Below are 25,541 nucleotides of genomic sequence, written 5' to 3' on the forward strand. Positions count from 1 at the left end.
CATGTCTGCCTGAGTAAAGTAAGAAATTACCTTTGATGTCTTCTGTTGGTGCTGCAAAGTCAGGCAGCTCTCACAGATTAGAGGGGCTCTTCCTTTCTGAGTCACGTTTTACAGCAGAGCTGTTAAGGGCCAAGTGCAGTGTTAATACATGAAACAGAAGGAACATGGCTTGATTTTCAAACTCCAAGCAGGACTTTGCAGAACTAGCAATTGGGAAGAAGATATTTGTACATGCAAACTGCAAGTCTTATCTGGAAATCATTGAGTTAATAATCTTGGGATCTTATGACTGTTTTTTTACCAAGACACAGCAGTTTAAGGACACTGTTGTGTGAAACTTGTACAAATCTGGTAATAGATCAGCTGGTCTGTTTTTAAAAGGAGGGAAGGAAGACTATTTATTTCCCCCCAAAGGAACTGCTACAAAGCTATTTTCCTTATCAGAAGAACACCTTTTTCCTGAATGTTATCTCTGACATTTGTTCTTTATAACCTAATGAGGGCAGGTGGAACACCATGAGAATGAGTAATTGTTGATTTGATATAATTTTAACTTTTGTTTCCAGCCTGCACATGGAGTTGGTATTTTGAGCCTTCATTTTACTTATTGGTGACCTTGGGCTATTTTGTAGTCAATAAGAGGTGAAAAAGATTGTGCTTCTTTTTGCAGCTAGGCTGTTAGGTGGCTCAAACCCTTGCCTAGAGACCATGCAATGTTTCTATGTATTTTTTTTCTTTTGTGAGCAGCAGAGTGTTGCTTGATCCTCCCAAATAAAATGGTAGGGCGCATTTGTAATTTAGTTTCTTCTCTGAATGTTTGAATTAGACCCCTTGTCACAAACACAGTGGCCTTCCTGGCTGAGGGTCCTGCTGTGCAGGTGGAGTGAGGCTGCACTTGTGGCCTCAGTGCTCAGTAGGGGTGGGATCCTGCCCTGGCACACAGCCTGACCTTTTCTCATTAGGAAAGTTTCCAGGAATTCCCCCAGGAGTCTTTGGACATGGTCATTCCCAGAAGATGGACTTTCCTTTGCCAGACATCAGGGGCTGTGCAAACCTGTTTCCCCACGGGTCAGTGGTACTGGCAGAGGGATTGATCCTCTCTGGACTGGATGCAGCATTGTGCAGTAAAACCCAGGGACTGGGAGAGAAACCTGTGTGTCCTCAGATCTGCCCATGCTCCACCCATGGCCAGCCTGTTTCAATTTGCCTTCTTGGTACTCAACAAGTGGAGGGGACTGATACCTGAGGTTACAAACCTTCAGCATGAAAAGTTAAGCCATAAAAATTAAAGATTTAACCTTATCTGTGCCCAGGTGCAGCCTCTTTGCATCACAGGAACCCAGTGGTGTGTTAAATTCTGAATACAGAATACAAGCTTGTAGAGCATCAAAGCTCAGGGAATAGTCTCATATGCTCTCTTGAATCTTAAATGGCTGAACAACCATGGTATTTTTGCATGTCCCTAGCACTTTACATGCTACCCTAATACCAAACCCTAGATGAAGGTAAGTACCCAGCGTTGCTACTCTGCCAGGATCAGAGGACAGCTTCAATAACAATAGGCAGAAATGCTTTGGCTGAACCTGACAGTTAAATGACCATTCCTTGCATTTCCATCAGGAAAAGGATTCTTCTAAACACCACTTTCTCCTCTTCATCATACTTGGCTACTGGGAAAACCAGAAGAGTCATACACAGATAAAAAGTAATTTAAATGTAATCTAGAACTAAATGTAGTTTTTTTCTATTGTCATCTCTCTTGGCTACTGGCCAAAGATATTTGGTACCCAGCTGTTATGTCATCTTACTCATGGTGTGTAGGGGTGATCCCCAAAAGCTTGTCCAACTCTGGGCTTGAGAGCCACGAGCCTCCACAGTGACATCATCCCCTGTTCCAGAATGACCCTTTCTGGGGAGCTGAGACAGTCAGCAGTAATGATGAGAGCTAAAACAAGATAGCTTTCCTTAAAGAAGCCAGCAAGAATCTGCCTCAGAACACAATCCTGAAAATGCCTTTGTCTATCACCGAGCAGAAAGCTTTCTCCAATTCCTTTCAGAAACCCACATCTGGTTTGTCTGTCTGTGCAGTTTCTTGAGCAGCATTGGTCCCACATCACCAGTTTCAGCCACACATTTCTGCCCACATGCTGCCTATTTCCTTAGTTATTTCTTGGACAGATCTCTTCCCCCAGCTGTTTTGCTGTACAGCCACACAAACAGCAGTGCTTGCACAGCAGTGGGACAGCATGGTGCTGCTTTAGCTGGCATTGCCACCTAAGAAACAGCAGCTGTAGTGCAGAGTCCTTTGGATCCTGCCCCTTCCTAAACCTTCCACACAATGTTTTTGGCCTTGCTTTCCAGGAGAGGGGGAGAAGGAGTAGAAAACAGTCTATGGGTACTAACATCTCTGAATTAAGGTTTTTCCCAAGTAGCAATTTATTCAACATAAGATGGACCATTCGATCACAGGCTGGATACAAGTACTTGCAGTCTTTTCAGAAGAAAAGTTTAACTCATTTCTCTGCTTAGCCTCAGATTAACTGAAGGGCTGGGGACACTGGGGCACTCTTAGAGAACATAAAGACATCACCATAATTTTTTATGTTCTCCACACCCTAAATGTTCACTTCGTGGTGCACATCCCAGAATACCCAAACTAGGGTTCCTTTGCCATCTGCAAAACTAGTTAAAGCTTAAAAACAAGTGATCTGAAAAAGCATATTCCTACTAAACCTTTACTGGTCAGTGGTGTTCGCAGACTAATTTATCCTCACTTCTTGATCAGTTGGTTTCATACTCTTCCCATTCAATCTCAGAATGTTTTTAATGATTGGAAATTTCTGTCTCTGGCTGTGCTTTATACCCTGTGCCATTTCTTGGACTTCATGAAATTTCTTAGTAAGAGCTTCCACCTTTCATTGGAGTTAACTAAAGAGCACTTCAGGTTATATGATTCTTCAGCAGCACCTTTCAGACTGGACCCATTCAGGAAGAACAAGATAAATCAAAAAATATAGGCAAGGACATAATGCAGACAATTCACAATAATAAAGTATCTGCATTAGTCTCAAAACAGCAATTCAGTGGAGCACAGGATTAACCAAATACTGTATATGTCAGTTCATTTGCACCATCTGCTGAACCAAATATCAGAAGGGGAAAGGATAATAGACACATGGGGCCATGCATTGAAATAGATTTGGAAAAAGAAAATTGCTTCAGAAAGCTCTGAAAACAAAAATCTAGGTGCTTATGAATCTGCAGCCAGAAGAGGGAAGAAAGAATGATGTCACTTCATAGACCACAGAGATTTGCTTTTTTCATTTACCATTTTTAGAAGTGGGGAAGGTTGTGGAGCTTAATATAATCTACTCTGGAGTCTAGTTCAGACAGGAATGGCAATTTAACTAAAGGAACCACAAGCATGGTTCCTATTATGCAGAGAACATGAAGCACAAATTTTTCAAATGTGAGTGAGTACATGCAAAGTTGGGCTGGACATAGTCACCAGGATACAGTCACAGACTGACTGTGTTTAGATGGTTTAGACATTGCAGCCACTTGATAAGAATCTTTTGTGCTCACCAGAGCATGTGAGAGACATTTGGAGCCCTTCAGCTGGCCTTCAGATCAATAATATTACTGAGAATGCTTTCCTAGAAAATATGATCAAAAGCTGAGAAATTATGTTGTTCAGATATTATTGTAAAATATGTGTATTAGTCAAAAGATGATATTGGATTTCTGCATTGCCAAACACTGGAACACTAAAATGGGGAATAAGATCCCATTATTCCAGAAGTCTGGGAAGTGCTGGTGCATCTCTCTGAATGTCATATGGTGTTTTAGCATAAACCAACCCATTTCAAACCCTGAAAATATGTGTTTATTTCTATTCATCAAGACTGCTTAAATATTGGAAGTTACAGTTTTTCCCGTGTAATATAAATTGCTACAAGAAATGTAAATTAATTTTTACTTATTTAATTGATAATAATTACACTTAACAATCTGTGCTGCAAAAGGTAATGGCTGTGAAAGTCAAAAGGCATTTGCACAGAAGTTTAACTTGGTGATAAATGGCTTCCTTGTGTGAGATGACACATAAGAGCTGGAAATGCAGTCTCATCTTTAAAGACTTGGAAAATTCTGGTTTAGCTGCAAGAAAAAAAAAGGAAAAAAAAGAAAAATAAGAGGAAAAATATTTTCCCTTTAAAATGCAGTAGAAAGTAATTATTTATTTCAAATTTCAGTTCTTATAGTGTCAGAACACCTCAAAAATACTCATGAAATCATCACTGATTCATAGACAGGTGGTGTTAAAGGGCACAAGGAATCAGAATAGAACTCAGTCCAACTTTGTGTATATCATGGGCAGTTATACTTCACTGAATTACTGCCAAACTGAGCCTAGTGGCTTCAATTTCACTGAGACATAACTGGTGCTTGGCAAGAGCAGAAAGTATCCTCAGAGTACCCATTTCAAATTATGGAATTATTAGTTTCCTTATTATATAGATGGGACACAGAGTAGTTTGGGGAACCATTGAAAGGTCTTTCTGGATGCTATATGCTCTACCAAGAGGCTATTTTCTCATGGAAAAAAAAAAAAAATGAAAACACCACAGGAATCTTGAGGTCTCACTAACTCCTTCTCCATAAAACTGACTTCTCCTGACGCTAGGGGTGATAATGAGAATTTGACGATTGTTCTGTGACTTGTGTGATATTTTCGGTCCTGGCTGGAACACATTAAAAAGCTGTTTTGAAGACAGAGGATACATTACTGTGATCACACTAGCAAAAAAAGTTCAAGATCTCTCCTTGCTCTCTAAAAGCACTGAACTGCCTGAAGAAAATAGATGTGTTAGCATAGGAAAGATTACTCAAACCTTGTGCCAGAATTGAAATTCACATTGCCTTGCTCACATAAGAAGGTGTAAATTATATGTTTTTCATATAAATATAGATTAAAAAGCCAAATTGTAGTTTTTGTGGTCAGAATTTTCAGTGACAGGCACCAAGTCTTGTGAGCTTCCAAAGACATTGTGACCACTCTGGAAATAGCAATTGCACTGTCCCCAGCAGCACTGGCACCACTGCACACCCTCTACCTGCATCAGTAATATATGGGCAGTGCTATTTGCAAGAAACCACGGATTTTGGCTTCCTCATCCAGAAATGTCAGTCTGTCCAATTAGTCCAGTTCCTCTTCATTATGGAAGAGAAGCAGGACATTCCAGTCACCAGACCTGTAGCTGTCACTGGGTAGATGATTCTCCCTACCTTCATTTCCACTAGTAAATGAGATGGACCTATGGCATTGAGAGCTGGCATTTAAATATCTGCCCTGTTGGCACATTTTCCCAATTTATCCCATGCCCCCTCACTGTCTCCCAAGCTGTCTTGGTGTCATTTTCAGAGCAACCTGGCTGAGGGTGGTTTTCAGTAAGTGTGAGTGGGATCACCCTCTGCTGGGAGCAGGCAGGGCTGAGCTGTGTGCACACAAGTGCTGAACTGGCACCCTCCCTGAGGGATGAAGAATGGGCCTCACCTCCTTCATTTGGGAATATTGTACTTTATAATGTGTCCATAAGTGGTTCCATACCCATTAGCAATGTATCTGTGATTGGATCATCAAGCCATATAAATTTAGAATGGCTCAGATGAGAGCAAAATTATATTTCTGTTGTTTTAACACAGCATCATCCATTGTGGAACTGAGGTTGACTTTGTTGCCTGTGCTGGGCAATACCTGATCTGATGCTGGAATGGAACTGGCAGATGATCCCTTGTATGCCATGAAGCATGCTGATACAAAAGGAATCTGTCACATTTTCTTGAGAAGTATTGAACTGGTCAAATTAATTTCTACAAGCACAGCTGTCTGCCTCACTGATACCCAGGAGCTTTAACACCAGGGCTGCTGTGCTGCTGAAGCACAACCTTAGTCACACACTTTAGCAGCTTTGAGAGCAGTGCTGCAGTGCAATTGGTACCACTGATACACGCACAGAAGACCTTTCTCAATATTGCTGCTACTGAGAACTTCAAATGAATGGATGCATTTGAAAGACTTCCTAGAAAATACATTTCCTTTTCAGCTGGCAGCTCAGTTATTCATCTAAGTAGTCTGTGGATTAAGTAATTTGACAGGTTTCTTTTGTGAAACAACTGTGTGTTATTGCTCTCTCCTTTTTCCATCTCACCGGTACAACTAACCCAGAAATTCAACGCAGATATTTCAGGGCACACACCAGGACCAGCCAGCAGCCACCCCAAGCAGCATGTGATGATTCTGGTAACCACCACTGGGCCCATGAATGGGTTCACAAAACAGGGAGGAAAAACTAGAAGCAGGGAAAGGGTTAAGAAGGTTGTTTTTTCCTATTTGCTTATTAACTCTGTTCTTGGCATAAGTCTCTCTGGACATGGACAAAGAGGGAACACAGATTTTAGTCCTTTAATGTCTCAAAAGATTAGTGCAGGGAGGTCATATTGAGGTACAGCATCATGTACTATAACACAGCAGAATGATCTGGTATCTAGTTTATTAAGTGACCAGGCAAATTGCACATCCTGATTTTTCCACATGTGTAGGAACTCTCATTTTGCTGGTACTGCTGGTATTTCTTCTTTCTGTTTATGCTGTGCTGCAAGGGTGGGGTGGGTGGGAAGAGGCTGGACTTTCCCCTTTCAGATGCAGCTGCCCTGTCAAGGCACTTTCCTGTGTGTTTCCCTGGGGCTGGCTCTCACAGCACAGACACTCAGATCAGGAGCTCTGGTGAGCAGTGCTAGTATCCCCACACAGTGTCCCCACACAGTGTCCCCACAGCACTGCAAGATGCAGTTATTCTGGGAAGCAGAGGCCACACATGCCATTGTGTTTTACCTCCACCTCATCATCATATCCACCCACCTGAATTCCATCTCTGTTTTCTGTATAGATCCTGACAGAACAGCTCAAGTACACTGTGTACAGTCAGAGGACAAGTATTGATTTTGTTGTACCTGAATAAAATTCTTAACAGAAAAACAAAGCTATTGTTGGTGTTTCGGTTTTTCTCTCTTTTGACTTCTGTGTGTGGGTTTCTGTTCTCACCAAATAGTATTTGATCCATATGAGATTCCCAGTCAGAGCTGGATTTATAAGATGGGCACAACCCAGGCTCTGATCTGATCCAGTAAATAATTTTTCCTATGTTTTATTGCCTGTATTTAACTGAAGTGCAAAGCAATAATTTCCTTCTTACTGACAAATCAGGGAGTCAGATAGGTAGTTATTACATTTTTCTGGTGTAATTATGAGGGACCATACTCTTCCACATCAGCATTGCCTAAAAGTTTCAATTGTGGTTTATTTGCACTTCACTGGGCCAAGGGACAACTAGCCTTATCTGAAGTGTATCTTTATTTATTTTGAAGATGTTGCTGTAAATTAAGGTTGTTTATACATTATTTTAATAGTAGGTATAGTATACATTAGTTGTGTTGCTAATTATATTGTCATGAAAACATTTGAAGCCTTATTAGTGCACACACCATCAATACTCAAAAGCATCCTTGCCTGATGGTGATAATGCAGCTTCACTAGTGGATGATCTATGACTGCAAGCATTAAATACTCCCTACTTTAAAGTCATTAATCCCTACTTTCTTCGAATACGTTTAATTAAAAAGTTCCATTTCCCAGTAATTGCTGTTTTTATATAACCCTGAAATGGAATTTTATTCAGGCACAAGGTCTTTTATATAAACATCCATCTGTCCACAGCATAACGGTGCTGGGGCAAGTTTTGTGGATTGGGTGACAAGTGAAGAGATTACAGAAGACTCTGTGTCCCTGTAAGAACTGTGAACTTTTGTCCTCTGTGTAACAGCTTTAAAGCATTTTTGCTTTCAGAATTTTGATGCCAAACAAGGAATTGCAGAATCAATAGGAGAGAAAATCATGAAACAATGGGTTTTATGCCTACTGGAGTTGCAATATTAGTTTATAAAAAAGCTCCTTCCTTATTCCTTTTTTTTTTTTTTTTTTTTTGTTTTTCAAGGTCTGCTCTGCAAAGTATCCTCCTTTCTATTTGAAAACAGAATTAAGCAAACATCAATTGCATGTATAAAAATACACATACATATACACATATATATCCTCCTTGCTTCAGCCTGAGAGATATCACTAGTAAAAAAAATATGTTGGTATTTATAAGGTCTGCATTCAAAAAGTATGAAATAAATGCATGGAAGTTTGTCAGCTTATTAATCATTCCATTACAAGTGGTGTTTTTACTTTCATTGCTCTAACATCTAACCACAGTTCACTGGCTAAAGGCCAAGGTAGCTTTTGCACTGGCACATTACCATGCAGTGTACTTCTGTACTTCTCTTCCATTTATTAATGCTGCAGACTTCCTACAATTCAGGCTAAAAATAGAACTGGTTATGTGAAAAACACTGCATTTGTGCTTGAGCTGCAGTATAGAAACAAGAGGATTTTATGTGCATGGGGGAAGAGATTCATGGCACAGAAGAGCTAGCTGGTTATATTCTGGAAAAAGCTTCCTTTTTTCGTGGTTGTAAATAAAATTAGAGTTGCTATGTACACGTTAGTCTGGAGGATGAATCACAGTTGTTGTATTGCCTCAGTCTGTATGAATCTCTATGTGTATCTTTTGTATGGAGAGATGATTTCTTGTACAAGGAAACCTGAAAATAGAACAATGTATGGAAGTGAATTTGTAAAATCAAAGGTGAATATGAAGTTTGTTTTTCAATATAGACATTGTCTTTGTGGCATGTGTTTTGAAGTAGCCTCAGAAATGATATGCAAACCAAAAACTTCAACCTCACCTCTAAATTTTTGGACTAGTATTTTGGTCAGGCATAGCATCTCCTATTGTTCTGCTTTCAGAAACTTTAAATCAACATTTGCTGTCTGCAGACCACTGTACCACAAAAACATTTCTAAACTTATTTCCAAGCTGTAATACAGCTGCACACTAAAAATTGTCAGCATTCAAATGGAGCCCTTACACTCTTGATCTTTTTTATAATGCTGTGATTTGTTTTGAATCAACAGTAGTTTGAACAAGACAAACAGCATACCTGATTCCATCTGAACTAAGGGAGCTGCCAGGGACACAGGTGAAGAGTGATAGTGGATGCATTTCATAGTCAAAATGAAAAGCAGCAAAACTGATAAGGTCTCATTGTTGCACAAATAGAAAAAGCTAACAGTTTGCATATCAGAAATATCAGGTGTTAGGATTTGACTCAGAACTGCTGAATAGGAGCTTGTTTGCCTTTGGAGAAATAAAGAGGAAGGAAATGTCATGCAGCAACATCCCACATGGTAATGATGGGAGATGGCAAACAGGGAAATAGACCTTTCCTTTCCCATGCTGTTTCCTAGAGATACTGCTTGGGCTGGCTGTGATGGTGGATTATTAAGGAATTCTGATTATTAAAGATCTGTGCTTGGCAAAGAATAAGAGAGCAATGAACCCCTTTTAAGTGCATGGCAGTCTCCAATGACACCCTTATTTTGTTCTTGGTACTGTGTAAGAAATAAAATTGGTGATCATGTTAGAAACAGAGGCAATAATTTGAAATGAGAAAAAATTGTAAACTGTATGATTTTTGAACTATCTAGAAAAAATGAAATTAAGAAAGCTTTCAAATGCCATGTGCTTTGCACCAGGCCACTGACACACGATGAGATAAAACAATAGCTACTCTGTTTCTCTGTCAATTCATAACCTGTAATTGGACTTTAAAAAGTAGGTATTAGTTCACAGGACAAGGCTTAAGCACAAAACATTTGGTGCAAAGTGCTTAGTTCCTCCTTAATTACTACAGACCAGCCTTAAACCTTGCTTAACAGTGGAACTCCATCCACATCTAGTATAGACTGAAATTAATAAATCTGCTCCAATTTACATTAAAATTTCATTTTGTACTGACAAGCTCTCTGAAATTGATACTCACTGCAATACTGACTGCAGTATAAAAGATCATATCATGCAGTCAACATGATGCACTTTGCAATGTAATTTAACACTAATGTTAAATTAAATTACAAAGATAAATTTTATGGTCTCTCTTAAAATCATTTAAGAGCTTAATTCTTATCTAAGATGTGTAAGACACAAATCTTTCCTATTGATCACTGACTATATAGATAATTGTGAGAGAAGAATCACAAAATATGATGGTCTGTCTGAGGCTTTTCCTTATGATACAGACTTGTGATGTGGTGTATTAGTCCTTTATTGCAACTAGGATCTCTGCTGAAGGAAAAGGCTTGAGTAGGTTGTCCTCATTGAAGAAAATGCCAATCTGTACAGTTTGGGTGAGGCCAAATTGCACCAAGAGATCCATGAAGAAGATTTAGACAATGTTAAACAAGATTTGGGTGATTAAGATTGTAGATTTTTGTGGCCTTCAGAACTAAGCCCATCAGGAGGAAGATGGAACTCATTCTATGAGTCCTTTTATTTTCATTAGCTGGAAACACATACAGCAACTGGATGCAGTTTGTCTCTGCCATTGAGATTCCAGGAATATCCACTTATGTTATTGAAACCAAGTGCCCTTACTTTGTCTGAGTTGTCATCAAGGGAAGGGAAAGGGAGCAGATAATCTTCACTATTCACTTTGGTGTAGGAAGAACTGTGAGCCCAGCTGATGGAAACAAGATTAAAAGCCCATAAGACTTGTGTGTGGTGCTGTTGAAGGAGGGGGTTTTCAAAACATCTCCCCGTTGTACAGAAGGTGAATAGGAAAAAGAGCATTAGTTGAAATGACATTCTTTTAATGTCTGGGGAATGAGAGGAAGAGTTTAAAGTTGTGAAGTTCTTGCGAAGAATCAAAAAAATAGAAATAATTTTTTAAAACAGTATTAAAACTTCAAAGAGTGAAGCAAAACTACAGACAGTGGAGCTCCTTTCTAAGCCCTTTCTAAACAATGGATTTTAAATAAAAAGATTAAGCAAAATCACAAGGAAAAACTTGTCAGAGTTTGAGGGAAGAGGGTTATCAAATAGTTACAGCAATGACTGAGATCCTTGAAATATTGCTTTTAATGCTTAAGAATATTCTGAAACAGAATTCCTTCCAGCACATGCTGTAATGGTGAGGGTACTGACTGAAGTGATAGCTAAATAAGGTATATGTCAAAGTCATCTCCACAAATGCACTCCAGCCTCCCCTTGGACAAGGAAAGGAGAGCACATCTGTCCTGTTCAACATTCATTATGTGGCATCTTGAAGGTGCTTCACACCACTCATTACTTAGAAACTGAAGATGTCACTAAGACTGATCACATCCACTGTTAGAAATGCTTAGTTTAATACAATATGATGCTAAGTAGGCCCTCAAATTATGTTCTTTTCAGAGAAGAATGTGCTCAGCTATCTGCACAGCACTTCAGCAGCAGCTCTGCAGGAGCAGGGACTTGGGCAGGAATGCTTTCCTGGTTCTGGAACTGTTGAAGCCAGAGCCCTTCTGCTGGCCTGGGCACACTGCAGGGAGTGAGGAACCTGCAGTCCTTGCTGGGATGCAAGGAGGGAGGAGGAAACTTTCTGAGCTGTAAAGGAGGTTGGGTTCCCTGCTGACCAGGCACACAGTTTTTGTGCTGTCATGGTTCCAACACAAGGAAAGGCAGAATTAATAGCCACAAGAGTTAACAGTTTCTATAGTCACCTGAGTTGCTCCAGAGTGCATGGAGGAGATGACAATGGTGGAAGTTGTTTTATCTAGCTGTTATGTAAAGGAGGAAGAGGAAGAAAGAAAAAAAAATTAATTGGGGTGCAGCACTCTGACTAGAATTAGCTGCAATGCTGGTGACGGCTGTGCTGTGATAAGATCTGTTTCATATCTACTTGTAGTTATTTGCCTGAAAAAACATGTAGTTTAAACTTAGTCTTACCTGAAATGAATGCTGCTTCTTCCCATTATCACTGTTGCTGGGAATTGAAATGGCTGCAGATACAGAACAGTGTAAAAACATGATGAGCTATGTAGCTTGGGAGCAATTGAGCAGCTGAATACTGCATTATTGAGAAATCATTCCTTACCTCTGGGTGTTAGTGAGAAACTGGAGAGTCCTAGACTGGCATTCAGGGCATAGCATAGGATGAATAAACATTACTGAGTGCTGAGTATTTGTTAGTGAATCCAGCATGGAGCTTCAGCACTTGTGTGTCATCCCACTGCTTCCTCCAGGGCTGGCAACACACACCAAAGGAACAGACAATGCCAGGAGCCTTGTGGCAGGATGGTTTCCTAAATAACCAAATTATCAATGAAATTAATGACATTGTGTATGACATGCAGCAGGCAAAACAGCCATATTTTCAAAATGTGAGAATCATTTAAATATCTATCAGTAGTCCTAAGGGACTTGTGTCTAGATAGGTGCATGAAATTGTTGTTTTTATGTGCATACCTGTCTGCTGCCAAATTATTCCTGGCTTAGTATTTTACCTCTTATCCAGTTAAGAATCTCTTTAGAACTGAAGAAGCTCAGTATTTTGAAAAATATACATATAGCTCTGTCATTGTACAAATAATAAGCTAGATGGAAATGATCACTAATATTGCAAGTGTTAAGCTGGAAATTCTAATTCCTAGCTTCTTAGGTGATGGCAAATACAAATATTTCTTGACTCAGCATGGTAACACAAAACATGGAACCTTCTCCCGTGCTGAGAGGTGGCTATTAAATATATCCCAAACCCTGTAAATCTCAAGTTATGGAATTTGTCCCAGAATCTGCTTTTGCAATGGTATTGTGCTGCAGAAACTCATCCTATATTTTTTTAAAGCTAACACAAAATATGGACTCCATATGGTTTTGGAGATGTATTTAAAATATGAGCCAAGTTCAACCTGATGCAATGCTGTCTTGCTGAACCCTGATCTAGTCTAAAACATTTTCTTTCAGAGGTGTGATCTCTGAAAAAAAAAGATCATCTCAATGAGATTTTAAGTCAAAGCCTAAAGAAATTATTTTTAGTGACAGTTTTAAAACCTTTCCATTACTATCTATTTAAATCAAATGTCTTTAATTTAACAGTAAATACACACAGTTAGTGTGCATATACCATATTTCCAAGCAGTTTCCCACCTCCTTGTAGATTTCAAAACTCATATTGTTTCCTACCTATTAGCAAACCCAAGGACTTCAGTCTGTTTATATACAGCCAATTTAAAAAATCTTTGGCACAGGAGTTGGAAATATGGAGAGAACAGTAGTCACAGTAAACAAGCTAGGGATTACTCTGTGGTATTGGACTGCTTAAGCTATTGGGGTTAAGAGCTGGCTTTTCATTCTGTCCCAAAGATCATCTAAGGTTTCACTAAAACAAATGACCCCGTGCAGACTGGATTTTGAATATTCAGGTTAAAATAACTGAGTTTATAATTTGAGTTGAAGCAGTTCTGTATTCGCTGCTTGCTACACTAGTTACTGTCAAAATTGAATGAACATTTATTAGTTCCACATCTCAGCAGGGGTGCACTATGGCTCTTCAAAAAGGGAAAGCAGCAAGAATAGCAAGTTGAGTGATGGGAATCTCAAAGCCCCTTCTTTTGGCTTAAAGTTTATCTTGCAGGGAAGGACCGTGGATATAGCCTAATGCACTGATGGAAGAGACTTGTATTTGAGTTAACATACTGGGCAGGAGCTTAAAACAAAGCCAAAGCATTCCCCTCTAGAAAACAAGTATGAAAAAAAACACCTAATTTCTTTCAGTTCGTAAAAACCCCAAAACATTTCTCATTTATATCTCCATGTTTTTAATGGAAAACAAAGGTGGTTTTAAAGATGAAAATGTTCTGTATTCACATGTGATTCTTAAAAAACACATGCTATTTTGAGCAGTGAATTGCAAGCCGGCCAGTGAAAGAAGCAGCAATATGTTCCTAGGAAATTTTCATTCCTCCCTCTGTTCTGCAGGGGAATGAAACTTACATTAATTCTGAAAAACAAGCATGAGCAGAGAAATTTAAAATCAGCTATAAGCTTTCTCTGTTTTTAACTCCAAAGAAAGAACTGTACTGAGGACTGCAGCAATGCTTTTCCTGTTTCAGTGCCATGCTCTTGGGTGTTCAGGGCACTCATACAGGGTTTTGAAACTACTCCAGAAAGTCAAACTTCTAGGTATAGTTCTTTTACAGGGCCTGAAAAAATAGCCATAGTGTGTTCCCTTCCTCAGTGCAGGTGTACCAGTAACATATTGTGGTCATCTGGAAAAGTGTACCTGTGGATGGGCATAAAACTGTGGATGTGGATGTGCAGAGACAATTCAGTTCTTTTCAGAAGAAACTGAAGAAATGGGACCTTTCCCAGGGAAATGCACTGGGGCCAGAATTTCTCTAGCATCATTTACTGGAGTTGTTTTCTCTAGAGCACACAGAGGGTGTGCAGAGGGAAGACTGCATTTCAGCATAGAAATAAAATGTCGTTGTGTTTAGATTTGTTGGTTAATAACTCAGAGTCTTTGTGGAGGATAAAAAATGAGCTCTAAAAGAAAGAACTGAACCTCTTCAAAGCTGCACATTGTATTCCAGGTATACCTCCACTGTCAACATCCTACCTGAATATTAGCTAATGATTAATACTCCCATTCAAGTGAGGGTTTTGTCACTTTTAGGAGGGGTTGTAAATCAACATGTGCTCTGAATATGCATCATTTCCTGTAATTTTCAAGTGATTAATACAGGCATTTGACCACGAGAAGTTTCAAGCATCAAAGAGTTAAAACTACATTTCAGTAGAACTTCAGGGAGCACTCTCATTGCTGCCTGCTTCCTTGCTAGCTCATTCAGAAAAACTGATGTTACATTATACATTAACATTTGTAAGTGTCATCTACATGAAAAACTTCAGCTATTTCCATTTTTTAAATTGTAGCTAGTGAAACTTTTATGTATACATAAAACAAATTGGGCATACATAACAAATTGGGCAATCATAGGAAGAGACTTAAAACTTGCTTATTTTGGTAGCCCATGAGATTTGACCACATGGCTTACTGACCAGGTGTGATTCCTGATTTAAAGAAACTGGCTGGGTGATTATGTAGTGTCACCAGCTAAATGTGGCAAGACTGGAGGCTGAGGGTTTCTTTAAAAGGCAGAAAGCTCTGAACAGCTTTAGGGCAGCCGTTCCTTTGTGCTGCTGGCAGGGGAGCTGCTGGCTGGGGCAGCTCTGCCACCTGCAGCTCAGCCGGGAGGAGCGCACTGCCCGCAGAGCAGCCTCCCCGCCGCCCACCAGAGCCCTCCTGGAAATCGCTAATTAAATTAGAAACAGACTACATTAGCTTATGGTATGCAAAAGGTAAAAGAGAGCTTCCTCATCGGTCTTTACTGCTAATCTGTGCTGCTCCCAGAATGAGCATCTGTTCTCAGCGCAGAATAAAAACCCAGCATTAGAACAAAAATCATAAGGCTGAAACTGTTCTTGGTGTGACTGGACTGATCCCAGAGCTGAATATGACCCCTCACTGATGAAGGCCAGTTTGCTCTCTGCTGATAGCTGAGGTATTACAGGAAATTATGTGAGATCCATATTCTCAGAACCCTTTAACTCCTGTCTTCTCATATAAGTTCCTTCTTGAAATACACTGGTTTTTGAAACCTGTAAATGCTAGTCCTCATCTCCAAAAAAAATTTTAAAAATAAATCAAATTCTTATAGATGTTTTACTAACACCAAAGAGAAAAGAAAACCCCCACACATGCCTTGTTATGTTCACTATTTTCACTTCCCTGAGCCCCAAGCCCTCTAATTGATGAATTGTCCACAGTATCCATATGGAACTCCAGGAAAGTCACTGCCAGTCTATATAGTACCAAAATGTGTGCACTGGGCACCCATAAATGCAGGCTGCTCATGCCAGTGATCTCTCAGTGTGAGGTGCTCCACCCCACAGCTCTGACAGTGAAACAGTAATGGCTCTGAGTAATGGTCAGACATCACACAGTGAGCTCAGATAAGATGGCTAGAAACTAATACTAATAACACAGGGTTATTAACCATAATGTAGAGTTCTTTCAATGGGTTTTAGTACTGCAGAGGGAAATTATACACATTGTATCAAATATGTTTTAAATGCTAAAATAAACATAATTTTTCTTTGAACTTTAGGCTTTACACACAATTTAGACACATTCTAGTGCCTGAAACATCCACATGGATCTTTGTGTCCTTCTGTGACAGCAAGAGTGATCTGGTGGATCAGATCCAGCATCATCCAGGGCATTTCAGCTGGTACTAGACACTTGTGCACAGGCATATGGATCCCACCTCTAGTATTGCCTAAGTGTGGAACTCAGAAATATCTGTCTTGTCAAGCATTGCCATTAAAGGTTCTGTATTCCTAGGAATGTAGAAATTATTTCTGTAATCATACATTGTCACCACACTAAATTCTTGATGTCTTTAGGCTATTTTCTTGAGTGACTGATTTCAAGCTGTGAAGAAACTGCTTGTAGAAGAGATTGGTTTTGTTGGTGTTCCAAACATTATTAATATAGTATTATAGTATAAACTTGTACATTTTGGTATTATCCAGTGCTTTAAAAATAATGTTAAAAAGGATGTTTTGAAGAAATCTCACAGAGGGAGACTAGATGATCTGTGAGGAATAGACAGATTAAGCCTCAGAATTCTTCTATATGCCAATGAATGCAAGATATAAAACATTTCATTAGCTTTGTTTTAAAAACTCACTCTGTCAACCCAGCCTGCCAGTTACCTGCTCACCAGTGGTTAAAGACAGCAGGTGGTTTTGGCCAATCAAGCTTTTAATTCATCTTGTCCCCACATTTTTAATCCAGCTTTTTTGAAAAAACCAAGCTACTGATTGTCACTGGCAAGTTCCTTGGACTTAAGATAATTGGAGCACAATCATTTCCTCTTTCAAGGATTTGGGTTTGAGTCACTTTAGATTTCAAGTAGGTCTCAAAGGTCACCGAAAAAGACTCTGGGATTTGATATCAATCATTTTTAATCCAGTTCATTTTACACTTATGCCCAATTCACATGAGCTAGATGCATTTAAAACTATAGAGTTCAATGCCCTCCTATTACTCAAGTATCCAAAGCTGACCTTAAAATTTTCAGACTTTAGAGGAAGAAAATGGTTGTGAATTCCCAAAAAACCAGAGGAATTCATGTGAGTGGGTACAGCTCCCAAGTATCCAGAACAAGAGTCTTTCCCATATCCCAAAGTAGGGACCTCACTGCCCATATTTTTTTCTCTATGCAAGTGAGATCAGTCAAGCATTTCTACATATTGGGTCTGTATTGAATTTTAATCTTGTGTGTGAAGTGAAAGAGATTATATACAGTATTAGCAGTGAGATATCCACAGGCAGTGGGGGTAGAGTAGTTCTCAGTGCACATTATGGTTAGAGCACAATAGCAAACATCTTTGCCAAGATGATAAAGAAGAAATATTCTCTTTGTTGCCAATAATGAATATCTAGGGAAGAGTAAGTATATCATGAATAAAGTGTCCCTAAGGAAATGTTGGAAGAACCTACATACATATTTACATATTTTTAGTCCCAGCAGCAGTAGAGCTATGTGAGTTTAGTGCTCTGCCCAGAGTAACTAGTATGTTCAGAATCATCACAAATATCTCCTTCATGCTTGCTGCTATCAGCTCCTAATGAGAAAATTTAGACAGCTGTGCCAGAAACCCAAACTTTTGATAGTCAAAACAATGGTGTCCATTATGATCACAAATCTCTTTCTCTCTCACATACACATATGCACAAAACCTGAGCAAGCACCTGCAGATTTCAGAATAAAGGAATATGAACTCAAAATACAACACCTTTTTCACAGCATAAACTGGATCCTGCATATATTTTAGGACCTAGTAATCTTAATTTTTGTTAGAATATTTAACTAGATGAAAATCCAAGCCCAGAGTGCTCTATCTGATAGCATTTTCTGTCTATTAGATTATCTTGTAGATATTTATTTACAAAAAATATGTAAAAACTGTGTAAGAAAAACATCAATGAGGCAACAGCAGATTCAATTTCTACACTTGGAAAAAAAATAATTTCTCATTCTGAAGCTCTTCATTCTTCCTGCTGTTTTATGTTATCTCTGTTTTAACTGCTGTTAATGAAAGGCTCATCAAACAGCAGTGCCAATACACAGTAATATTTAAATGCTGAATTAGTCTCAGTCTTCATGGCAGCTCCCTTTCAACTATTTTTCCTGCATACTTTGCATCCCCATTTATATGAATGAGAGAAGGGTGCACATGGGGAGAGTGGAACAAGTAGCCCAGCGAGAAGAATTTGTCTCCTGTCTTATATATTTGTAAAATAATGAAGGGAAAACATCTCCTGATGAAGTATATACTGGATACTCCTTCAGCAAAACTTCAGAAAATTAAATAAATAATTAAAACAAGATTTTGCTTAAGTTATACCTTTCTTCAGTTGTCATTCTGAGTTCTAATAATTTGATCAACTTGTTGTCCTACTTCTGTTGGTAAAAAAAGCCAAACCTGTCCCTGCTTCTAAATGCAGTTTGCTTTGAAAAGTGACTAAAAATTATATGCAGGCTCCATGCTTATTCTGTGCCAGAATATGTGCTCAGTTTGCAAGTAAGGAACCATTTCCTCCTATATACAAGCCCTGCAAATTTCAGGTAGAATCTTTAGATCAACCTGGATTTTTTTTTTTTTTCCTTATTTAGGATGACTAGATACAAGGCTCTGGCAAACAAGAGTAAGCCCTTGGTTGCACTTGTGAAATTTTGTAGCCTTCTATGGCTTTGAGTGAGGTTTAAATGGGGAAATGATCCTGTGGTTATAAACAGAAGAGAATAGAAAGCAGAGCAGTTCTCTTTCTGCTGGATCTAACAGGAGTAGAAAGCAGTGAACAATAATTTTATTATTAAGTGAACAGATAGAAAATATATAGGACTCTATTTTAAAAAAGATGTTTGAAATTCCATGTTTTCAGAAATCTCTGTGTTATATATTCAGCGTCCAAGCAGACAAGAAAAATAAAATGCTTCTCTTTTTTTTCTCATAAGTGTCATTCATGTGGTAGGAAGAGAGTGTATAGTCCTCATATAACAAAAAAAAGCCCAAAATTATCTGGATTATTTGGCATGCAATATCAAAATAAAATATCATTTATAAGAAGTTCTCATTGTGGTGTGCAGCAGGTCAGAACACATTTTACTGTAGGGGAATGATAATCCACAATGGGCATTTTATTATTTATTAATCTTTGCAGCTTTGGCAATGAAGCATGAACATTTTCTAGTCTTTTGAAATCTCTGTAGACTGGAAAACTAGAGTTGAAGTTTATCTGATGCATCCAAAAATTACCTAGGATAATAAATAGCAAGAATAAGTTTTCCCTATTCAGAGTTTTGATTTTGCAATCCAAGTGCAGATTAAACTGAACTGTATGAGACATGCTCTGTTAGCAAGAGTAAAAAAAAAAAAAAAATCCAAAAATACAATTATAATTTCCAGCTATGTAAATACTGATCAATGGAGGCTTTGCTTGGATGAAATTATTCTACTCTGATTTTTTTCTTTCAGTTGTGTGTAATACTGGAGCCAATGCAGGAACTGATGTCAAGACATAAAACTTACAATCTAAGTCCTCGAGACTGCTTGAAGACTTGCTTATTTCAAAAATGGCAGAGAATGGTGGCCCCACCAGGTATGTTTCACTTCCAATACTCCACTTATTTTCTAGTAAAATTAACAGAGAAGCAATGAGAAAGTTTACTTATAAAGGAAAGTAATAAAAATTAACAATGCTTCCAAAGCAAGCCTGAAAATTATTCTGATATTTTATGATTTCAGTCTGACACAACTGATTTATAGATGTGCACACTGAGATGGCTTCACCGTGGCTAGGATATAATTTAGTACAAAAATATGTGTAGATGGAATGCAAAATGCCTACTGGCTCCATTAGAATTCATTGTTTATGTAATCCTGCTTCCTGCTGTGACTCTGAAATTACAGCTACAATTCATAATTAATTGTCTTTGAGACTAATATCAAGTTATTTACAGGCCTGGACCTAACCTCCTTCCTCTTACACCTCAAAATAATAACTCTCTTTTTCAGATTATAAAGGTTTTTATATCTAAGAGCGTTCACATGGGTGCCCAGGCCAAATTTTGAGAAGAACAATTGCCCCTCTGTGCTTTGCCAGTGTAAGCCAAGCTGTGTAATTGTCCTGATTGGATCAGAGTGTTGCAGGCTTGCAGGGCAGTAGCATTAGCACACTTTATGGGCTCTCTGGGGAGCTGCAGTTTTAGAGGTGAAGCCCACACAGGAACTCAAAGGGTGGTTAGTTTGCTGCTTGCTGCATGGATGGCAGCAGTGGGGTAAAAATCTCTCTCAGCCTTTCTCTCTGGCTGAGATGTTTGAGGCTGTACATCACAGCAAGACCTGCTTTTTTGTGTTGCACCATTTCTTGCTGTGTGACCTTCAGCAAGTTCCACAGTCACTTGGACCACATTAATCATTATCATTATACTCCCATCTGTAAAATGCTTTTGAATACCTTTATAGACAGTGCTGGGACAATAAGCTTTTTTAATCCATTAGAAAAAAATGAAAGCAGATTCCATTGGTTTGGGTCCAAATATCATTCTATGGTTTGCATGTTAAATCTAACACAACTGCTACTATTAAACTTAGAAATTTAAAACTAATATTTCAGCATTTCCTATGGATCATTTTAGTTCATGCTTTACAGTATCTGCCATTTGCTTTCCTTCTTATCATTTTATTGCAGCAGAACCCACAAGACAACCAACAACCAAACGGAGAAAAAGGAAAAACTCTACCAGCAGCACTTCCAACAGTAGTGCTGGGAACAATGCAAACAGTACCAACAGCAAGAAAAAGTCAGCTGCTGCAAACCTGAGTCTATCAAGTCAGGTACCTGTAAGTCTCACTTTCCTTTTAGGCTGAATCACTCACAGTGTTTTCAATCTTTGCATACATTGTAAAGAAGGTGCATTCTTGAGCCAAAACTATCACAAGCAAAAGGCAATCTTGCACAGTGTGCTGTGGCAGCTGGGGAACTAGTGGAGAGGTGTGAAGAAGCTGTTCTGCAGTGCGGCTTTAATGCAGGACCCTCCAACAGAAGTGTCCAGAGGATCAGATGTGATTTTTTAAAGGTCAGTTTCCCTTTTTGTCAGGGGGAGCCCCTCCCCTAGTGGTGGGACTCATATTATTATAAAATTCCTCGTGTTTTTAGACACGGCATGAGCCTTGCAGAACTCATCTGCCAGGTGCTAGGTGAGGATGTGTCCCAGAGGTGCAGGACAGCTGCACCTGAGGAAGCTGCTGGTCTCTCTGTACCTTACCTCTAATTGGTGCCAGGTTCAGGTGCTGAACAGGAACAGGTTATGATTTTACTTATCTGCAGAGCTTATCTCTTTGTCCACTCCACTTGCAGAGGGCAGATTCTCTGGAATGTGGCTCTCAGCTTACCCACCCTGCTAGCTCTAACTGCTGACATCTAATGGTATAGGGACACACCAAGTCATTTCCAGAGCAGCAGCTGTCTCAGCACTTCAATAATGTCACATTTACTGCCTTAGTCACAATACAGGGGTAAGACCCCTATATTGTAACCAGACCCCAAATTGTGACAAAGTGTGCCTTAGTCAATAAGGAAATAGCTTATGCATTTTAAAACTGGGGAAATTAACTCGATATTATAGGAACCATAAAGTCATATCCTGGGAATAACATGCAGGTGTTTTTGTTGGATTTCTGATCAGCAGATAGGATGGGGTTAGGTCTTCTCTGAAACCTGACAAAGAATATAGGCTTTTTGTTAGCACAAAGCAGATACTTCCTAGGAAGCTTGAATATCCAGATTAAAAAATAAAATAATAAAATAAAAAAAAAAGGGGTAGACTAACATCAGTGAAATGAAATGAAGATTTTTGTTTAGCAACTGATTTAGCAATCCACTAGTTTACAGCTTTGGTCTTCAGTACATTAAACTCATATTTCCTCCTTGTCATATTAAAATTGGCTCGCACCCCCAGAGTCAGATTCTTTCCCTAATATAGGCATCTCTGTGTTTTTCTGGCAGCACAAAGCAGTCAGAAGGCTGACTACCTGATCTCCTGGTGGCAGGCACCACTCTGCCCCACTGATGGTGTCTGCCAGAAAAACCTTTGGATCAATATTCAACCATATTTAAGAAAAAACTACAATGAAGTGCAAAACCAAGCAACCAGCTAGTTCCCTGCTGCCTCCAACTTTAAAGGACAGTAGAATAATTTTCTGTCAGCTACACCCTGCTCAGAGCTCAGCAGGACCAGAATCTGAGCCCTGCCTCTCTTCAGCCTGCTCCTCCCTGGAGAGAGGACTTTTGTTGCCTTCAGTGGTAGCTGTGTGTACTTGAATGTTTGAATGTGACTGAGCCCTCTGATAGTCACCTGTCACTCCCACTGGTATTGAAAGTGACTTCAGGTGCTGAAGGCCACTCCTGACAGATGAAGTAGTCAAGGCTGCTCTTCTGATGGAGATGACAGCTGAGCATCTGAGACATATTGGTGAAGTTTATTATGGGATGAGGGATGGATTTTTAGCCTTCATTTACTTTCAGGATGTTGCATACTCAATGCTTTTCAATATTCTTTGCTTTCTGTACCAGAGTAGCAAAATGGCCCAAACTCTTTTGTATGGAGGATCAGGCTCCGTTTTTAGGACACTTTTCCTTTCCATCTGCAAAGGGGAAAATGCTTAACTGCTCGATTTGACATACTAACAGCTCTTCCCATCTTCCCCACAGCAAAGATAGCAAACCAGATGGAATTGATGGTTTGGCCACCCTGTAGAGTAGAAAGAACTCAAAATAATTTTAGCATGAGGATATTTTGGTGTAAAACTATTCAACACTTTTCAGTTTAATAAAGAAATGTTATCCCACGCTTCTTCAAAATTATGCATTCTTTGAAGTGGACCTTGTTGCCATTGCTTTCTGAAGATAGCTGCAGGTAGCAGTAACTTGCTTTCTGTTTCTTTCCCATAACTTATACCTTAAAGTGTATCATTTAGTAGTTAGATTTTGTGTCCCTTACATGCAAAGAAGACAAGAGATCCTTGAATACAATTTGGCAGTTTTCAATTCACTAAAATATTCATTTGGCTGTAGAGTTTTCTATGAATGGGACTTTCCTGCTCAGTAGAAAAAAACCCACCCCTACTGAAATCATTCACTTTCAGTGTTAAAAGCATTTCTCCTCTCCTTATTAGAGAAGAGGAATGGAATCACTGCATCTTCTATCCAGATTACTCAAATAACCAGAGCTAGTTTCAGTTCCATTTTTCTCATCCTCCTCTCTGGAGACCCCCCCAATGAGCTCATATCTATATCAACCCTGGACTAATATGAAGTCCTGTATTCCAACTTCCTCTTTTTCTCCAATGATTTCTTCCCTGCCAGCAAAGTCAGTCTCTCCACCATAATCACATCCAATTTCCTGTCTCTTTTATGCTTCTGTGTTAACTTTGATAGTAAATTAATCCTGATTAAATAGTGTTTTCTTAGCCTCTGTTCCATGTGATGTTTCTTGGTTTAGGACATTAGTAATTATTCCATTTTGCTCCTACATTAATGCTGCATACAGTCTGACAAATATGTGAACTTACCATACACCTCATCCACACTTCTCACTCACACCATTAACTTCTGTTTCTTTGATGAGGTCTTCATGCCTGGAGAGGCCAATGTCCCATGTTTAGGACAGTGTCCAGAAAACAGAAGTAACATCAGCTATGGCAAAACTTGAAACTTCAGAGTTTTCTCATTTTGCCCACATCCCCTTCCTGCTCTTCAGATAAATACACTGGTCTGAGAAAATCTTGATTAATGAGGGAATGTTACTTGTCACTGAGACATTCCTCTACTAGTAGAAGGAGAAGGTCGTGCCACTTCCTCCACCTGCATTATTTTCTGATCAGTTGCCCAGGCAGGGACAGTGAGGACAATGCAGAGCCAAGCTCAGAAAGAGAAATGACATGATTGTGTTTCCATGCATGGGTCAGGTTGGCACTGCATCCTGAAGTTCAGTTGTTGAAGCCTAATCAATCAGTATCATTTGTGCTCCTTGTGTTGCCTTCAATTTATTAATTCTATTAATAAATTTCTTATTTAGTTTATTTATTAAATCTATTAGCACTTCCACAGTGCTGACACATTCTGATCCATCTCTAGTGACAATGCATAAAGGCATCTGGAGGGTCTCTGCTAGTGGGTGGGCATCTTCCCTCTCATCAGGAATTTGAAAATGTTCACTCTGTCTGTCCTCTTATCTCAAACTATTGTTTATACTTTCTCAACTGTGATAAATAAAATACAAAGTTTTCTCCTTTTGACAGTCACATGCACTCTACTGCACCCATTTTCTCTTATGATGGTGGGATAAACTGTGGTTCCTGTGATTCTGTTGATTCTCAGGCTTCTGATTGCAGACCTTCAGCATCTCTTGTCAACATGACTCTTCTGGCCCAAGTCCCTTGTTTAACACCTTTTCTATGTATTATATATTTCCTACATTCTTAATACAGAGGCAGTAAGCCAGTGTGCCACATGATTGCACCACACAACTCATTCTTAGGTTGGCCCATTGCTTGACCAGTGATGCTTTTGTCCCAAATCTGTAGGTGTTGAGGCAACACACTGTAGTGTGGTGAAAGTAGAACTAAGTGCTGCTAAAGCCAGTCCAATAGCAAAAGTACAAAAACATTTTTCTCAACAGAAATTCTCTTTTCTCAGGCTCTCATGTGTGCAGGCTCAGTACTGCCAGTGTTTCCTGTGGATGCTTTGACTGGTTTTAGTGCAGGAAGAAAACAGACAGGACAGGCACCCAGAAACTGTAGTCTGCTCATCTGCCTTAGTCTCAGCAGATGCCAGTAATTTAAACTTGGATCTGTTCATATTCTCAATCACATCTGATCTGTGGAAGGTTCATTGGGCAGAAACTGGAGTTACCAATTTCTACTTTACTCTAGACAAAGAGCAAAGCTGGGCAAGAGTCCTTCTGCAAGGTTCATAGAAAACCTGCCTTTCTAATGTTAGCCTTCCCATCATTTTAAAGAGGTTAGTTACCTAATTTGGGTGTGTCATTGTCTTACCACTTACACATTTCCTCTAGTGTTTGAAGCTAGCTGCAACATTTTCCCAAGCCTTTGCTCAGTTTTCAGGCATTCTTACTGGCTAAAATAATATTCCTTAGCATTTTTCATATTCTTCTGTTTCAAATAAAATTTTCTTCAAAGCCCAAACCCTTGTACTTTAGAGCAGTGATTTGTATTTAAGCAAGGTCATCAGAAGGGGTCCATACAGCTATTTTCACCTAAATGTTACTCTGTTAATTGTAATTAAAACAGTTAAGCTTAATTGGTCCATTTTCCTATATTTGAAACTTGATAGCTATCCATAACTCTCACAAACTCTAAGAACCATTGCTCTATGCTGCTCCCAGTCATCACCACAGAAATTAA

The 25,541-nt window shown here is 39.1% G+C and overlaps 1 protein-coding gene across 13 annotated transcripts in view; it reads left to right on the forward strand.

Annotated features, from left to right (window-relative positions):
• The window catches only part of LDB2 (LIM domain binding 2), a 210,700-nt gene that overhangs the window by 179,503 nt on the left and 5,656 nt on the right, over positions 1-25,541 (forward strand). For 5 of the 13 annotated variants that reach the window (XM_056489524.1, XM_056489523.1, XM_056489527.1 and 2 more), the window contains 2 exons: positions 19,590-19,713; positions 20,806-20,957. In XM_056489524.1, the coding sequence (XP_056345499.1) occupies positions 19,590-19,713; positions 20,806-20,957 (276 nt within the window). The remainder of the gene's footprint in view (positions 1-19,589; positions 19,714-20,805; positions 20,958-25,541) is intronic. The other 8 variants (XM_056489526.1, XM_056489529.1, XM_056489519.1 and 5 more) reach the window with 3 other exon arrangements.

The sequence above is a fragment of the Oenanthe melanoleuca genome, chromosome 4 (assembly GCF_029582105.1).
Source record: "Oenanthe melanoleuca isolate GR-GAL-2019-014 chromosome 4, OMel1.0, whole genome shotgun sequence".
Classification (NCBI taxonomy): Eukaryota; Metazoa; Chordata; class Aves; order Passeriformes; family Muscicapidae; genus Oenanthe; species Oenanthe melanoleuca.